This window comes from Miniopterus schreibersii (assembly GCF_964146895.1).
Source record: "Miniopterus schreibersii genome assembly, chromosome: 4".
Lineage (NCBI taxonomy): Eukaryota > Metazoa > Chordata > Mammalia > Chiroptera > Miniopteridae > Miniopterus > Miniopterus schreibersii.
The window spans coordinates 87,827,923-87,846,008 of NC_138105.1; the positions used below are offsets into that span (position 1 = coordinate 87,827,923).

Here is an 18,086-nt window from a genome sequence, read left to right on the forward strand (position 1 = left end):
AACAACCAAGAACATCTCTGATCAAGAAAAAACTGAACTCACATTAAAAATTAGTACACATCAGCACCGTTAGTTTTCTTGGGTTTATATATAAAAGCCTACAGGTGTGGGTGGTTGTTTTTTAAGTCTTTTGGGGTAAGGCAGGATAGCACAAGAGTATCAATAAAATAAGTTACTTTTTAAAAAGAGAGAAAGGAGAAAGGGCAAGAAACAATGAAGGAAAAGTAACAAAGACAGCAAACCAAATTCACAAGAGAGCCATGGGTTCACCCCAAACTTGGGAGCCTGCAAGAGGCAGCCCTGAGTGAAGAGCGGTGGAGTGCCGCCTTTCTTTTTCCCAGCCTTCGGGGACAATCAGCGAGCTAAACTGAACTACGCATTGGCTAAAGACTGGGTTGGTAAGGGAAGAGCACAGATCAAGGTAAATTAAGCCAGCCCTCTATTCTCTGGCTCTTTTTGAAATTCTTTAGCTAAAAAAAAGACTCCAAATAATAGCATCAGCTAGTAATCTAAAATGTTGTCTGCCTGTCTTGGGCCACCAGCCTGCTTCCTGAGTGCTCTGGGCTGGAGAGTGAGAAAATGGAGACGAGATCAAAGTGTATTTACAATGAGAAAACCTAGATTTTAGAGGCGGCATGACCTCAAGAGACCACATGGCCAGGGGACAAAGACTTCAGACAGATAGGGGTCTTACTCTAGCAATGAGGTCCAAACAGGTTAACCGTCTTGCCTAAAGTCACTTACAAAGACAAAGGAACAGGCTGTCTTCTGCCCCCAACACAAGGCATGTGTGTTTCATAAGGATAAAATCTTCCTATAAGCCAGTGGCTCCAACCCCAAGCACATACACCTGGAAAGCACAGGGAGTGCTCTGACCTCTCCGATTCTCTACATGCCAAGCCCACCTTAACTCAGAAGGTGACAGTAACCGTCAAGATACCCCCAGCGCAAGGCATTAATGGCAGTGGTGGGCACGGCACGCTAGTCTGATGGGGTAAAATTTTGGCACAGGCTAAATCACGGACAGCGAATCGGGTGAGCCCTAGGGTTGGACCAGGTTAAAGCCCGAGCCCCACCACCTGATAGCTAAAGCTTCTTTTACTGCCCAACCCTCAATCCCTCAACAGCAAAGTGACAACGACGTGGTGTACAGATGTTATAAGACTTGCATGAGAGCCATACCAATTTTAGTACATGGCAAGAACTAAATGCTCAGTGATCTCTAACTAAAGTTCGTCACACTCTGCATCTCTCTCTAGGCTTTTCATAAATACCTCCTCTTACACAGTCACAGTATCAGGTTCTCATTCTACCCAAGGGAAGTCCTTTCTCCTCCTGTCGTCCCCTCTCAATATTCCACTTACTCTCTCAATAACCTGGGCTTTTATTTCCTTTGTAAAACTTTACCATTGTAGTTCAAACCCCATCTCTAGCACTGCTGGGCTGTGTGGTGTTGGGCAGGTTTCTTAAGCTTTCTGGCACTCAGTTTACTCATATATAAAATGGGAATAATAAAAGTATCGAACCCAGGGCTATCATGAGGATTAAAGTAATGCCCCAAAAGTGCCTATATGTAAAAAACCCCTAGTAACTTTGAGCTATTTCTTAATTTCTCACCATTATGCAATGGATTTTTTTTTTTTTTTTTTAATTTGGAGCAGTATCAAATTCCCTCCCTGCAGTGAGAGGGAGAAAAAAAATCATACCCGACAAACAGCCCGGATGAAAATCTAAATATATAAATAGTTTAGAATACTAAAGAAAAGGGGCACTTCTGCAAGGCACATTTTTCCGAATGTTGGGACTACCATGACGATAACAGCCCAAATTACACTCCTCCATCCAGACACCTAACTGCTAACGCTGCAGGGGAGCGGACGCTCCGTCATTCTGGGAAAGTGTGGGGAGCTTTCCACAGGGAACGGGTCCTGTTGGATTTATGGCTGAGCCGCACATGACAGCAGCTCAGGGGGGGCAGGCGGGCAGAGAAGGAGCGCGCATCCCTCACCCGCAGCCTCACCTCCTAGCTGGACCCGCCCAGACCCGCTGCCGGGGGCTCCGTCCACCGAGGCAGCGACAGCTCAGGGTTGGAGGCGCAAGGACAATGGTGCTGCCTTACTGGGTTTTCCTTTCTATGAGCTTTATCTGTTTAGTCCTATGGAGACGGGTTCTTTAAAGCAATGTGAGGAAGTCCAAGCTAGAATTAAACCCCCCTCACCTGTTCCTAAAAGAGGGTCAGAAACTGGGGAAGGGAGAGGAACCTCGCCTGGGAACAGGGTGAGCGCAGAGTAATTATTTCCTGATGGGTAGATGTTCTTATTCCAGTCGATGCAGTGTACCTGGGCTAAGACAGGCGCCGGGCTTTTTACTGTTTTTGTTTGGTTTTGGGCACAAGGTTTTAAATGAAGTTCAGGCTAACCCACCTTATTCTCAGGGGCTCCATAAGACTTACTGCCAATTCTGAGCCTCACTTCTCGTTCAGACCCTACACTGACCGCAATGGCAGGGAATGCAACAGAATCACAGAGAGAAAGGGGTGAAGATACTGCCCGCAGGGCCTGGGACAGGCTGTGCCTGTGAGGCCTGCTACCTTCAGCAGGGATGAAGACACCCGGCTGGCAATCAAACATGCCACGTATGTGATTCTTCTACTTTCACAACCCAACGGTTCCCACGGAGAGTGGGGCGCAGTCGGCAGGGGGAGCTGAGTCCACCCTTCGTGCCTGGGATGTTCCAACAATGAGTCTGGTGGCCTGAGAGGCCCATCCCTGATTCAGCTTCACCAGAGCTTTGATTCTCTGGCCAAGCACATACCGCCTGTTGGCTGCACGGGGAACACAAAGGGAGCAACCAGGCTGGCAAGGGCCTTGCTTGCCGGAGTGGTTACTGGCAGTGGAACATGCACAGAGAAGGCTTAAAAAGAAAGACAGGCTCTGCTTCAGAAAGATAAACATAATCAACTGTCACAGTCTTAACTCTGCTTATCTCGGTGGCCCATCTAAAGAGAAAACACAAATAAAGCATCTAGACGGGGTAAACAGTGATGGGAGAACAGCTAGAAACGGAAATATAAAATCTGAGTTCTAGCTCCAGTTTTCCCACTGACTTCTTTGGGTGGCCACGTACATATCACGGTCACTCCCTGGGCTCTGGAGGGGATGGCTGCTTTCAGGTTATGTAACTCTGTATGTCTAGGCCTCAGCATCCTTACCAAGAGAAGAAATGTGCTAAGTAAGAGTCTTTACCTGGTGCGGTAGAGAGAAGATTGAGAGGATCTTGGAAAGCACTGCGCAAGTAGAACACAGTCATTTTCCTATGGTTGCAGTCACACACTGAGACCTGTAAATCCCGGGGTCTGGAAAAAGCCCTGGTTCTCCCAGGTTCCCCTGACAAATCGCTCAATTTCTGATGAGTCATCGAGTAAGCCAAGAACCACCTACGCCTAGATGATTACTATCGTTTGACTGGTGGTCCTTGAACGTGGGCCTACAATGGACTCCACCTGCAAATAGTCCCAGGTGACTACCTTGCTAGAGTTTGGACGTGGCTTTTCCTGTACATTGCATGACTTTGCCCCTCCTTTCTAACTTTCAGTATCCAATAGGACCTCCACATCCCTGCAAGCCCAACAGGACAAATGACCAAACAAAAACTCTGTGCTCAGGGACCAGAGGATGGAAGTCATTCCCGTGGGAAGTGTTGCCTCCTGGTAAACCCAGCTCATCTTTCCTAGTTTCCCAGAGTTCTGGAGACAGGTGCGGGCCCACCCAGAGCAACACCACTAAATTCTACACACTATTAGAAATTCAAGTGTAGACAGTATCTTCCACTAGACCAAGCTATTAGATATTAATGTACAGACAACACCTACCTCACTCCAGACCAGCATGGTACCGAATATGACCTGTAACCCATCAAAGAAATTGTCCCCTATGATGATCACAGTCGCGCCTCCCGTCGTCCATCCTTCACTCGGGCTGATGGCTTTGATACAGGGAGTAGCTGCTTTTCAACACACATGAAAAAGAGAAGGAGTCTGCTGTTAGAATCAAACTTTAATGATGGGAGACTTGAGAAAAAGAGAAAAAAATCTTTTATCTTTTCACTAACAAAAAGTCCCTCAAGATCCCAGCATTTCCTAGCTGCATTAGCACCTGAAACCTGAGGGTGCAATTTCAGATTTTAAAAGAATTCTTTTCATTCTTTCTACTGAGAAACATATATTTTACCCAAATTGTTTTCAAACCTGAAATCTTATGAAATAAACATAGCAGCAATATTTAATTTATGAAATACTAAAGATTATAAAAAATGAACAATGAATGACTTTTTGGAACACATTGGAAACCTTATAGAATTTTTTTATAATGACATATAGGGTGCCCTCCCAAAAATGTATACACACACTTTGAATAATTATAAAGGCAGCGTTTATTAAAATACATTTCATTTTCAAAATTGAGCCATCAGCCGTTAAAGTGTGTATACATTTTTTCGGGACACCCTGTATACATCCTGAAAAGAAAGCCCATAGATTTTTAGATAAACATTTCTGTCCAATGAAAAGCAAGAAAGATACGAGGCACGAGCAAAAAATTATTCTTGCTGAATGCCTTCTGTAGGTAACACTAACATAGAACATTCCTTGTTAAAAATCATTAAGGTTTTTTTTCATTAAATGTTATGGATTCCATTTCATAGACACAAAGTATGCAGGTCACTCGGGGTGAATTATGTAACCAAACAGCTGAGTCAGGGCTGAACCACAGAGAGTCCCATGACCTTTGTTTGGTTGTCATTCCCAGGCATAAAACCCTAGGACTGACTTTTTCAGAATTTCATATCTCTCCTTTTTTCATTATAAACGGCCCTTGGAGATGGGAAATCATTTGCAAATACTGTAATTCCAAACAGACTGGAGGTGGTTTGCCTGACGAGCGTGGTGTACTTTCGAGAGAATTGCTGGGCATAAATGTAATTGTAAGATGAGGCTGCTGAACCGTCTCCGAGGGCACCTTCCTCGCACTGAGGACTTCTAACGCTGCAGCGCCACGCTGCTGCTCTCACATCACTGTCACGAGCATGGCCAGAGCACAGTTCTAAAGTGAGGAGTGTGCCAGGAGAGAAAAGGAGACCCTCCTCTTTAATAAAAAGTTTATTAAGTATCCAAGGCTGACTTTCCAAGTACTGAAGCCAATGTGAGCACCAGTTACTTTTAATGGGACAAAAAACTGGCAAAAAATTATTGGACTTTGTCAAATTTGGCAAAATGTCATGCTTTAGCTTTTGCAAGAAGAAAGAAAATATGAAGCCCAGCCCAGTGGGACCATTGCTCACGTGCCACCACACAAACAAGTAGAGTGGGTTTGATTTTGATTCAAATTAATCTTATAAAATTGCACAGAGAATTAGGAAATATCCAAACTAAACATTTCACGCTGGCTGAACTCACGGTAATGCATTTACAACTCAGACTGGGCAGTTTGGATGCCTTTTCTCTCCTCCACTTTCTCCCAAAAACAAAATAATTAATCAAGAAAATGTAAATGATTCATGACTTGAAAATTCCTGTCCAATTTTTAACACACATAAAGGTTGTGATTAAAGTTCCACCGGCATAGGACTTTTTCTTAAACACAATTTTTCTTTAAAAGTAAAAAAGGTTTACATGCATAATCAAGTTCTCCAAACCAGTGATAAACTATGACGTATGATTTCAAGCAATTTATAAGAGAAATAAACTACAATTCACAACTATGTAAAATTCTTAAAATAAAAGCAGTTTGGAAACATTCTAGTTAATGTCTCAAAATCTTAACTCTTAATTTCAAACTCAGTCTATTTTGTTGCTAGAGTGGAGCAGAAAAGGTCTTGCTGTATCCCTGGTTACTTCTGAGAAGACCAGGATGCTAGTTTAACTGAACTGGTCTTGAAAGAGTCCTTCCTCATGGGAAAGTGTGGAATCCAGTGGTGCTGCTAAATGCTGACCCTGTGATGACCTTCATAAACCATAAAATAGTCTTGGTGTTTCTATCTGGATTAGCTTGGGGATATCTTTTAATTTTTATTTTTTTAAAATCACACAAGTATGTTTCTTTAGATAAATATGGTCTCCTCCAGGCTTTTTCATCACCTCTTGATCCAGCCTACCTCCACACTCCCATCACGCACTGTCCCTGCTTGGAGACTAGATGCCATTCTTAGAACAGGTGAGTCATGCAGCCCTTTCCAAGTTTAGGCCTCACGTGGTTCTACAGGGGCTCTTACACATCTGTATGTCCTAGCAGTCTCGAGAGGAAGCTCGATAGTACTTCCCTACTAGGATGTTTGGCAAATGTGCAAAGGAATCATGGGCTGCCCCGCCAAGAGAGAGGGGTGGGGAAGAGATGTTACTGGGGTTTAGTACCTGGAGGGTAAGGATGCTGAGTATCTAACAATGCCTGGGATAGTCCTCCAACATGAAGAACTCTAAAATGTCTATGGTGCAAGGTAGAAAACACTCTGACTACCTACAAAGATCAGGCCCACGAGCAGGTGTTAGGAACTCACAGATCCGTACAGGCCAAGTCAAGAAACACAAACAAATAAAGCAGCTCAGGGTCTCAGAACAAGCATGAGAGGGAGGGATGGCTACTGACACTCAGAACCGGGGAGCAATGGGAAGAAACGGGACGCTGGTGAACTGCATCTAAAGGCGTCACTGCTACCCAGCTCCGGCCATCCGTAACTCCACACAAACAGTGGCCGGGGGGGGGGGGGGGGGGGGGGTGGCTTTTGAAAAAAAGATGGGAGCCCAGATTTTTATGTGAAATTTCCCAGTCTCTAAATGTTGCCAACTAATTCACTAAAATGTGTTGGCTAACCAAAACGTTTATGGGTAGATTTAACATGTAGAATACCATTTTACCCTTTCACCTGACTCACAAATTGGCCAGACTAAGAGCAGCCCAGGAAATACCTGCAAATATGACTGAAACTACAGGTACCCAGATGTTCACAACAGTACTGACAGTAAAATATCCAAGAGTCTAGCCCCTAATTAGAGAGTAGTTAAATAAACATGGTGCATCCATACTATGGAATATTAGGAGTGTCATCAGAATGGATGAAAAGAGATTCTATAAACGGACATAGGAAGACGTCAGAATACATTAGGAAGGAAAAAATGTGATTTGTAATCTAGAGAACAGTGTGACCCTGTTTACTTAAAAAATGATATGTAAGAGCCTTTATGTGCATAAGTGTGTGTGTAAGAGTGTGTAAGTGTGTGTAAGTGTGTATGTGAGTGTGTGTGTATGTAGTTACATGTGAACAGGTGTGATAGACAAAGGTCCGGAAGGACCCAAGTGTTGTCAGTGGGTCCACATGCAGAAGGAACATGACCAGAGTGGGACTGACAGAGAAGGGCAACTATTCCACTGGACTCTATAGACATCTGTAAGGTCTGAAGTTTTTCCAATGAGCACATATTAAGATAATACGTTATTGTAATAAAAAATTAAGTGAGAACGGAGCATTTAATTCTGTGAGAGATAAAGATTGTGCTTTTTAAAGCAAATTGATACTTTTTTTTAAGCTAGGCTGTGCCGAGTAACAGACCCTGAGCCTCTCCTTTCCTCTTCTTTTTGGGTCAGTTGTCTCTGAGAAAGCTCAGACACCTCAACAGGATACCCAGAGAGATGCAGAGGAAAGACAAGATGACAGAGTTTTTAATATAGTCACAGAGGATGTATTCAGAGGAATTTAAAGGTGAAAAGATTTACAAAAGAATTCAATCCAGCCCAGGAGTGTACTAATCAATACAATTCTATCTCCAAGAAAATACTATGAAATGGGGAAGGAGAGAGGACTTGAATATAAAACCAATTTTACCAGCCAAATTTTAATAAAAGATTCTTCCTCATCAGTGAATTTTCACACTTCTAGGTATCCACAAACACTGCTAGCCAATTCCTGGTTGTAAACCTCATTAAAAAGAAAAGTTGTGTGGGGGGGTATTTTTTTTTTTTTTCTTACTTCTCCCCCCACCCCGCAGCAGCCACCAAAGTAGAGGAGATTTTCTTTCCTTCAAACTATGACAATAACATGATTACCCCACCACGGTTTAGCATAATGGCTCTGAAATGCTCATGGCACATTGCAGAGTTAAAGTGGAAATTATTAGGTAGCTCTTCTTTGTTATAAGAATGATCACTCCACAAATAAAAGCTCTTCTCCCAAAGGTACTGCAAGGCACAAAATGCTAATTCCGAAGATTATGTGTGCGCTTTTATTAAATATTACTATGCCCTGTCTGTTTGAGGGCTTCTCTGCTCTGATTGTTTTATGAGTACCATGTTAATGTCATTCCCATCTTGCTAGCAGCAGGCACACATTTGAGCGTTTGTATGAGAGTTGATCAAAGGCCACGTGCTGGGGGAATTGCTGAGAAAACACGGACAAGCGATAAAAATCTAACAGATTAATTGGTTTAAATTTCATTTCAGGGTGTTGAACTTTGGCTCGGGACTCTAATACTACACTGTGAGTCAGGGCCTAATTACCAGATTTCCAATTTACTTCTGAACAATGGTCGTGGTGAGGAAAAGAGAAGGGAGAATGGGGGGCGGGGGGAGAGAAAGAAATCGCTCAGCCTCTGGTACATATTTAACAACTAATGTTCTGTGTGCAGACAATGGCACCAGGGGACACTGGTGTCACCTGCTCTATCTGCCTCCAGAATGTTTGTATTTCCTCCCAACAGCCGTGGAAAGCAGAAGGAATCACCGACTCCTCAGCGGTTTAAAATGTTCTGATTTACAGGATCACTGGTAAAAGATTCGCGTGCCTGCTCGCTCGCATTGGAGCACCGGGCTCTTTATTAGCAAGGTGAATTTATAAGCTGGCATCGCCCCTCAGCCTCCAGGAGAAATGATCTATTTCATCGAGAGGGAGCAAGGGCCAGGAGAGCCATGTTTACCTCGGGGTTTATGGGTGGCCTTAGGAATCAGGGTTAATTGAGCTCAGAGGTGCCTGCCCATTGAGGTGAATTAGTGGTGTGTGCAGCAATCAGCAGGGTCCCGGGGCTGCTCTTTCTGTCGCCTCTGAAATCTCTTTGTGCCGTGATCAATACCTCACTTGTTTGGGGGATGCTGCTGTATAGGTGATCTGGGTTCAGCATGTATCATCCTTTATCCCTCAGACGAGGCGTTTGCAACAGTTGATGTCCCGTTATGGGGGCGTCATGAGAGAGACACTGTTGTGCTTTTTTTTTTTTTCCCCCCTCCATCCCCGTGTTTAAATTTGCTGGGGAAACAGCACTCAATCAGTTGGTAAAATGCACAAATTTAGAAATGTTCGAATCCCATTCTAAATCTCGATGAAATTCCACAAACGCGGACATGAGATTATTTCCCATTTCCATTGTCTGTGGTGTGTGGAAAGCATCCCTCTTTTCCAGCATCCTATCAACCCGAACTCTCTTTGAATGAGCATCTCCGCAGAGCAGGTCACTGGAGCTTACAGCAGAGGTGATGTCCACACCAGCCTCACTGGCTTCTGGGTAAAGACAGAAAGATGCAAGTATGCTGATTTTAACAGTGTTATAGTATTTGAGCGGCAGGAGCACCAGCTGTTTCCACTCCACATCTACCACTTAGTGCGACCTTGAAGCGGTCATTTACCCTCCCTAAGGCATTTCCCCCTCTCTCAGCAGCAGTTTCCCTGTGGGTGCCCACCTCGTAGACTTCTGGCAAAATGCAGAAAGTGCCTACTTGTGTTTTGTGCCTGGTAGATAGTACCCTAGCCGCTAGTACATAATAATTATCGTTATCATCAGCTCCCCATTAACCAGAGTTTATTTATTTACTAGAATACCCTGTAGTCTCATCATTCCAGAGAATGCAGTTTATTGTAAAACTTTCCTAGGAACTTCCAGTCCAGCCACTTGCTAACCCAGCCAGCTCAGTTTATTCAGTTTACTGGCATCGGTCCTTCCCAAGTAGAATGTTTTCCTAAGGCTCTCATTTGCCTGGAATGAATATTAATGGCCATCTTTTCAGAAATGAGCAATTGACTTTAATTTTATTGTCCCAAACTCTTGAGACTTGGCAGAAAAGGTTGCGAAACCCATGAGCTCAGTTCATTTCTACGGGGCAGTGATGACCCTGGAAAATCTCAGGCCTTTCTCCCCTGGATCTACTTGATTTTGGTGAGGCTGTGCTTGGGAGCAACCTGTTCCACAGATGATGGGGATACAACGCGCCCCCTCTTGGACTCAGCACACAGGTATCTGCTCTTCCTGTCCAATGGGAAGGACGGTTTTTGCTGGGTTTTTGAGTGACATGACTTTTCTTTTCTGACTGCACACAGCTCAGTGGCACCAACACCTGCGTGCTTTGACCCTAATGACTGGCAGCTACTGGCCAGGAAGCAGGACAAGCGTTTGCCCTAAACTGAAGGCTGGCCCTCCTTTTCAGCACGTTCAGGAGGCAAATCGACTCTGGGTTCACCCACCTTCCGCCTGATGCCTTAGACACCAGTAGCAGTTCGGATGCCTGATGTGAACCCTCGCACCAGGGCGTGAAAACGTCACTTGCAGAATCGCGACTTCGCCACTGACTCCCAGCCACATAATAGGCCCCCAAACCGGACAGTTTCCTGACTCAAGGGGCAGCAGTCTCTGTAACGCGCAAGCTCTCACTTTAACTTGAGCTGTCAGATTTATTTCTGCCTCTTTTTCGTTTTCAGTAATTGCTTTATGCAGTTAAGCATTTCATTGTTTATTAGGGTTTTAATTTTGTTTTGTTTTGTTATTGGTCTGCATTTATTGCTCCATCTACTAGCATCTCTAGATACTGTATTTCTTGGCAAAGAATCATATATTACATATGCAAAAGAGCCTCTGTGTGTGTGTGTGTGTGTGTGTGTGATGTGTTTGTCATTTTCTAGAGAAATGTAACCCATGATATAGGGATTTCTCAACTCCAGATGCAATCAAATCTATTAAATATTAAGTGAGGAGATCAAGAATTTCAAGTGTTTTTCATCCTTTATTCCAAAGTGACTTCACTTGGCAAGAAAGCCCTTTGCTTTGACAGCATTAATGGCTCTCACAGAACAAGGGAAAAGGGAAATTCCTGGTCACGAGATGGAAACACAGAACCAACACCCACGGACATCACGGCAGGGTTAGCGTGGTGGGGAGAGCTAGGTGTATCTAAACTTAGCACCACGGCTAAGATCCAAACATGCCATTTGTTAAATATAGACCAAGTCCAAGTTGTATCTACTTCCTATTCATTTTGTAGCCTCATTCTGTTAGGCATTAGCAAAACTCCTCAACAATCAGGAAAAACAAGTCCTGGTGCAATGATTGTAATCTGAACATTCCACTTTGGAATTTTCGAGTTTGTCTATCGGAGATCTGCAACTGTGCAGGCTCATTACACAGGGTTATTTAACAACTCAGGAGGGGAAAATCTTGACACTTTGATGTACCTATAACTTCTAAATTGCACTTGAAAGACTTGTTGAAGGTTTTTTGATTTAATGACATGCAACACAACATTGTTTCTTAATACGAAAAAAAATTGTTTGTTAAAAACACCGGAAGCTCAGAATTTTGTAACTCAAGGACGTGAGAATGTACTGTTCTCTTCCTCATGTCTGATCTGCCACCTCTGAAAGTGAAATGCACAAAATATTAATCCTAGGGCAGCTAATGACATATGTCACCATCAGCCTTCTTTCTTTCTTTTCTCTCTTGTTCAATGATTGCCAGCCACACCATTGCAAAGCAATGGGGGAAAATTATCATGGAGGGTGGGACAACCCACAAAATGAATTATTCATGGGTCCAATTGTGATATTTGTTGCAACAATAGTAAACTCACTTGCCTCTGATCATACAGTAAGTAAATAGCTCTTTTCTTCTGGGCAAAGACAACTTTTCGTATACAAAATTATTTTTATCCCAATTCTCATTATTATCTTGTTGTGAGAAAAGTTCTGGATGTGAAAGCCAAGAAAGAGAGGGAAATGGAAATAACTTTCCAAAAATGGACACCCAATATTGTATAAGAGGAAACAATTTTCAGGTTGAAAAAAAAAAATGTCACTGCTTCTTCAAAGAATACTCAAGTCTTGATTCACAAGCTATCTTCCTGGGTCTGGAAAATCATAAAGGCAAATACGAACAAGTCTAGTGGAAAATTTGTGACGTTAATCTTGGCTGGAGCCGTATTTTTAACAGGCCTTGAATGTCTGTGCCGGATCACCCAGATGGTCATACAGGAATCGGCCTGATAGGATTAAACCTTTACGCCGAACTCTGCTCCATCTGTTCGCCAGGGTTTGCCTCTCCTTATCTGAATATGAATTTTTTAGCCTTCTTGGGTCTTAGAGTTGAACTAAATTCAGCATTAAAAAATAGACGCATGCAGAGAACTTAACATTTCATTAGTTAGTCTCCATTGAGATCAACTTGGTCTTTTTTCTAGAACACATTTTTTGAAGAATTTTCCTAAGAAGAAAATTGAAAGTGTACAAAATCTACTTTTGTTGTTGTTGTTGTTGTTAGAGGGCCTTGCCCTTCTCCCCTATTGAATTCTAGGACTCGATTGATTCACCGCCATAGGGGTTTGCATTGATGCTTGCCCATCGAAATAGGAAAGGAAGAGCTGGCACCCTCTCTGCAGAATCTGACTGAGAATAGATGGTCTATAACTCTGACTAGATGTATGATCCAAGCAGAATATGTTCCTGTGTGTTCTGTTCTTTTCCCCTCATTCCAAGAGGATTGGCATTAGTCATCATTGATAAAATTAGCTACAAGAGCAGTTGCTATCATTTTCATTAGGTTTTCTATGTTTTTAAGGGGGCCTTTTGGGGGAGAAGGGTGTAATTCAGAGCTTCATCTTGAATGAAACAGGCTGATGTTAGCTTTGCCCTTCTGTGCATATAGCCCTAGAAGCAGTGACATTAATTTATTAGCTGGACAAGTTGACTTGGGGCAAGTTTCAAGACAAAGGCTGGTAAGTTACCAATAGGCTGAAGTCTGGTAGATGGCTCTAGGGTTTCTGACCCTGTGACAAAGGAAAGAAGGGAGGGTTCTGACTGCTGGGCTCAGCAAAGCAGGTCAGTGTCAGAAGCTTTCAGGCAGCAACATGCAGGTGAGTAGGTTGCATGAAAGGGGGATCTTTTAGAGCCCTACTTTGGGGCTGGTTTATGGCAATGTGATCATTAGAGGCGATCAATGTATGCTTGTGATGGAAACCGCAGAGATGGCAAGCAGCCCATGGGGCCTGGCCCTAGGAATACAGGATCCCTCTAGCAGTCAGGCAGACCTCCATCACCTTTCCACAGTCCCCTTGGCAACACTGGCTCTTGGCTCTGTCCTATCATGAATGACAGGGTCAATCAAGCAGCTCATCAAAAAAGTGAGGCTTTCCCACACACGGGTCTACTTGCTATATTTATGCAGTCCTCTTAGCTGGACAGTGAGGGAGCAGAGAACAGCAAAACTTCCCATTCAAGCTTCAGATGACTTATTCTTACTGTTTGGAATGGACGGATAACATCTTGAAAACATAGCTTCAGCTCCTTAAATTGACAAGAATTCTAGTTGGGTAAGAAGGGGAGGTTGCCTTTCTAGAAGGAGGTGATGCTGTGTGGTGAAGCCCCCTACAAGTCATCTCTTGTAAAATGAACAAGCTCACACACCCAGCCCCAGAGCCTATTCTCCACATTTATTCTAAACAAAGACACCTGACACAGTGTTCAATCCCGGTTACTTAAACTGCTTTGCCCAATACAGTAGCCATAGCCACGTGTGGCTATTAAAATCTAATTTTTAATTAATTACATTTTTTAAAAAAGAAATTATTTTCTCAGTCATCCTAGCCCATTTCAAGTGGCCAGTAGCTGTGGCCAGTGACTATCATACTGGGCTCTGTTGAGATCCATCATTACTGGAAGTTCTATGGGACAGTGCTAACCCAAGGATCAAGTTTAAATACCTGAGTCTATAATTGATCAAGAATAATCAGAGTTACCATTTATGGGGTTCCCTCCATATGTGAGGAACTTTGCTAGGATAATTACTCTCTAACACCACCAGCAATGATCACAAAACCAAATGCTCATAGGGCTGGACAGGAAGGTAAGTAACTAAGATTGGCTAGGGGTAATACCATGGGAGAGGTGGGGACTGTGGCTAACTGCAGAGTATATGCCCCACCCAAAAGGGACACAACTTCTGTTTGATCTAATTGTTGCCATTTAAGAATGTGGGCCCAGCACTACCACCTCTTCTGAATACAAACAGAATTTGCAAATCTAGATTTTCAGATAAAATCTCATTTTTTTATTGTAAAGCAACAAATACATTGTTTCTCTAAGCACCATGCAAACCAAACCTAAACATACCTCAGCTCTGGATTCAGTCCATGGTCTGATTCACCAATGAGCAACTTCTATAAATCCTTGGGGGGCCAAGAATCATTTCTTTAATGATTAATTTCTGCAACTACTGCCACCAACTCATCAAACAATAAACACAAACCACAACCACAGCCAATCCTCCTCCTGATTGTTCAAGGCTTCTCCCAGAACAATACAGAAGTCCCCAGCTGGCCTTCCTCTGCTATGCAGAGGAGATTTTCTATAAGCTTGGGAGACGAGCTCCCTGCTCCTGAAGGATTTCTATTGTCATCATGCAAGACAGCATAGATAGTGACTTTTTAAGGAAACTGTGTTTTGAATGTGAGCAGCATCTCAACATCAACCTTGCCCAACCTTTAGCAATGCACGACTCCCGCTTTGCAGGATAGTAATGCTTACATTTCTCTGAGCGACAGCGGCTGCCACTGCTAATGTAGCCCAGGGAACTTTTATTACGGAGAGCCTTATCGTCCTGAGCCAGTTTCCTCTCCTCCCTGACACATTCGGTGACGCTGCACTCCAGTGTTTGTTATAGCACAGATGTTTCCGTGGTGATGATCGGTGACATCACGAGCACCGGAATGTGTATCATCAATTTATCCAGGCTGAGTTGCAAAGAAGAGTGGGAACTCCACTTCCACTGGAGCTTCATGAGGTCTGACTCAGCTTCCTCAAAAATTACTCTTTGGGGTCCAGGCTGTTCAATCTGGACGGCAAAAAGCACTCACTCACACTTGTCTGTTTGTGATTCATTTTACTATTGGATTTAATTACGTGCAAAGTCCCCTCTACATATCAAAACCCAGATTAACCTTGCTCAGAGGCCAGCTTTCAAAACATTACCGCCCTGCTCAAAAACTTTCTGGTGCTTCCCGTTAGCTCACACGATCGAGTCCACCCCCATGGGTCTGGCCAATTTTCCCAACTTTATTCCCCCACCTCTCCCAAACTGAAGGCAGGGCTCACTCAGCAGCAGTTAAGGCCACTGGCTCCAGCTTCAGGAGGCCTCAGCTCATGTTCCAGCTTCACCACTTATGAGCTTGGGCAAATTACTTTCCTTAAAACTCCATTTCTACCACTTTAATGGGACCTAGTAATGATGAGAGAACCCAACTCATGAGGTTGTCGTCGGGTGGACAAGAGTTACTCTGCGTCCACAGAGCTTAGCATGGAGTGTGCAATGAATGAATAAATGAGAGAGCGTGAAGCAGGGAAAGGGAGGAAGTGGGGAAGAAGGAAATGACGCACATGATGACAGGCTCCCCACATCCACTGTCTCCAAACTTACTTTGCACATCCCCACCATTTCTTTTTCAGGAAGGTTATTCCACTCACTTCCACCCAGACAGTATTTTGCCAAAAAGACTAGTCTTCTGTGTGAAGCTGTTTGTTTCCATCCCAGTCCACAAAACACCAGCCCTTCGGTGAACCTCTCCATGTCTTTCCCATTCACCTGCCACTTACTGTACTTTTCCTTGAAATTTTATCTTGATATATGAATGTGTTTATGTGTATAGCTGGGCATGTATATCTGCACGTAAGTCAATGCACCCCTTGCAGGCAGGGACCTCATTCATTCACAACCTGGGTAGACAGTACTCTGCACTTAACCAGTCCCTGACAATTAACTAGCATTGCTAATTTTTCAAAGGGCTTGCTCATACATTATCTCAGTTATCCTTAATATCAGCCTTGAGTTGTAGGTAAGCAGATGTTATTCTAAATGCTACTTTACAAATGAGGTAACTGGATCTCAGAGACTCACTTGAATTTGAGACTTTGAGAATCCACATTGGTTGACAAAGTCAAATATTTAAAACACCCAAACTACCCTTAAATTGTGGTATTTATTTAAAATTTCTGCTCAGTTTGGCTAAAATATTCACTTTAATCATATAAACACAGCCAAAGTCCCATAAAATCTTAGTTGTGCAATTCCTTATTCCCAAGATAGAGGGTGGATATTTATTAACTTTACAGAATATTACTACTCTGTTTCCAAGTAAAGTTATTTTCCCCCTAAGACTCAGCCCCATGTATGAATTATAGTAAAACCTCTCCCTACCTTCTTCTGTTTCCAAGTTTAAAAAATGGCATCCCAATATAATACTGCAAGTGCCAATTTAAACACAGAGACCTTGAAAACACTGCCAGACTTCCAGGCTGAGAAGCTTTTCTATTGTTACAAGCTGGGCTGCTAAACACACAGAGTTTGACCATCTAATACCAGTGATAGCAGCACCATGGAAACTTACGTTTTAAAGTGTAGGGTAGTTCCCCTTAACTTTCATTCTCAGTCTGGACATTATCCATCTCAGTGGTGTTCATTATAGAATTTTGCACATATAAAAAAATAGTAAAAGTTTACTCATTAAGTAGGTTATCATAAAACAGTACCGCCCGGCTGGGTGTGGCTCAGCGGTTGAGCGTCGACCTAGGATCCAGGCGATTGGGGTTCGATTCCCGGTCAGGGCACATGCCCGGGTTGTGGGCTAGGCAGCCGATCAATGACTCTCTCATCATTGGTGTTTCTATCTCTCTCTCCCTCTCCTTTCCTCTCTCTGAAATAATAAAGATATATTTTTTAAATAATAAATAAATAAATAAATAAATAAATAAAAACAGTACCTTAATATCATTTTCCCCAACTTTTTTTTCTTTTCAACAACAAGGGTTGGATTTCACAGGCTGTAGCTAACCAAATCAAGGAGAGCTTCTAGGGTTTTCCAAAACTGAAAGGTAGAGGAATCCGAGGTATGACTTTATAGATCTGTTGCATATAATAGTTACTGGAAGAACACAGTGAGTTTGATGATCCAGCCAGAAGATCTTAGCAAAGAATTACCAAAACTCTACTTTCCTCTTCTACAAAGAAATAATCAAATACATTGGAACTGCTGGGACACATTCCCCTCATCCATCACCCTACACAAAATATCCCTAAGAGCATCTGCCTCAGGCCGAGCACATAGGTGCTCATATTATTGGCTTCCCAACTGTGCTCAAAAGAGAAGTAGACAAAGAACAGTAAAGAATTACAGGAAGTTCTCGATTTGTACCAACCACATTAATTTTAATCAGTCTTCCAAACAACATCTAAAGTCTACTGCTATTTGTATGTATTTTATCGATGCTTGCTTCTCTTGAAATTTTTATTACTGTGCCCCAAGATCGATGAAAGGAATCCACGTGTTGAGAAAAGACTCCAAGTCTGACAGTGTCTGTGCCTCAATTCCCCGAGTTCTTTCTACTGCTGCACATCTCCCCAGATCGACAGGGTGACAAATGTGGGCTTGAACGACCGGTGTCCTGCTGATTACAACTGTCTACTAAATAAGGCAGCAACATAGGAGCATATGTTCGCATATAAAATATTGATTAATTTCACAGTCTGGGATAAAAATATATTAGTACTTGGGTTCTGCTTTCATGCTTAGTAGTCAGATAAGTATTCGGCCAATTCAGATCTATTTCTGTGCCCTGCGGGCTCCAGAGAGTTACTTTCGTGTTTCACTTTTCCTTCTCTGGTTGCCGTCTGCTTTCCCATGTCTGTTAGAGCCTCTGTTATGACTGACCAGCAGCATACGTTTAATTTTAATTACTAGGTCATCTCCCAGCCAACATGCCCGAGGCAGGCTGGCAGAAAAGTCCTACAATCCATGCCC

At 43.1% G+C, this 18,086-nt stretch overlaps 1 protein-coding gene across 4 annotated transcripts in view; it reads right to left on the reverse strand.

The window, feature by feature from the left end:
* Positions 1–18,086, reverse strand: part of EBF1 (EBF transcription factor 1) — a 368,046-nt gene that overhangs the window by 90,342 nt on the left and 259,618 nt on the right. For 2 of the 4 annotated variants that reach the window (XM_081137080.1, XM_081137078.1), the window contains exon 9: positions 3,872–4,002. In XM_081137080.1, the coding sequence (XP_080993206.1) occupies positions 3,872–4,002 (131 nt within the window). Of the gene's footprint in view, positions 1–3,871; positions 4,006–18,086 lie in introns of all 4 variants that reach the window. The other 2 variants (XM_081137079.1, XM_081137077.1) reach the window with 1 other exon arrangement.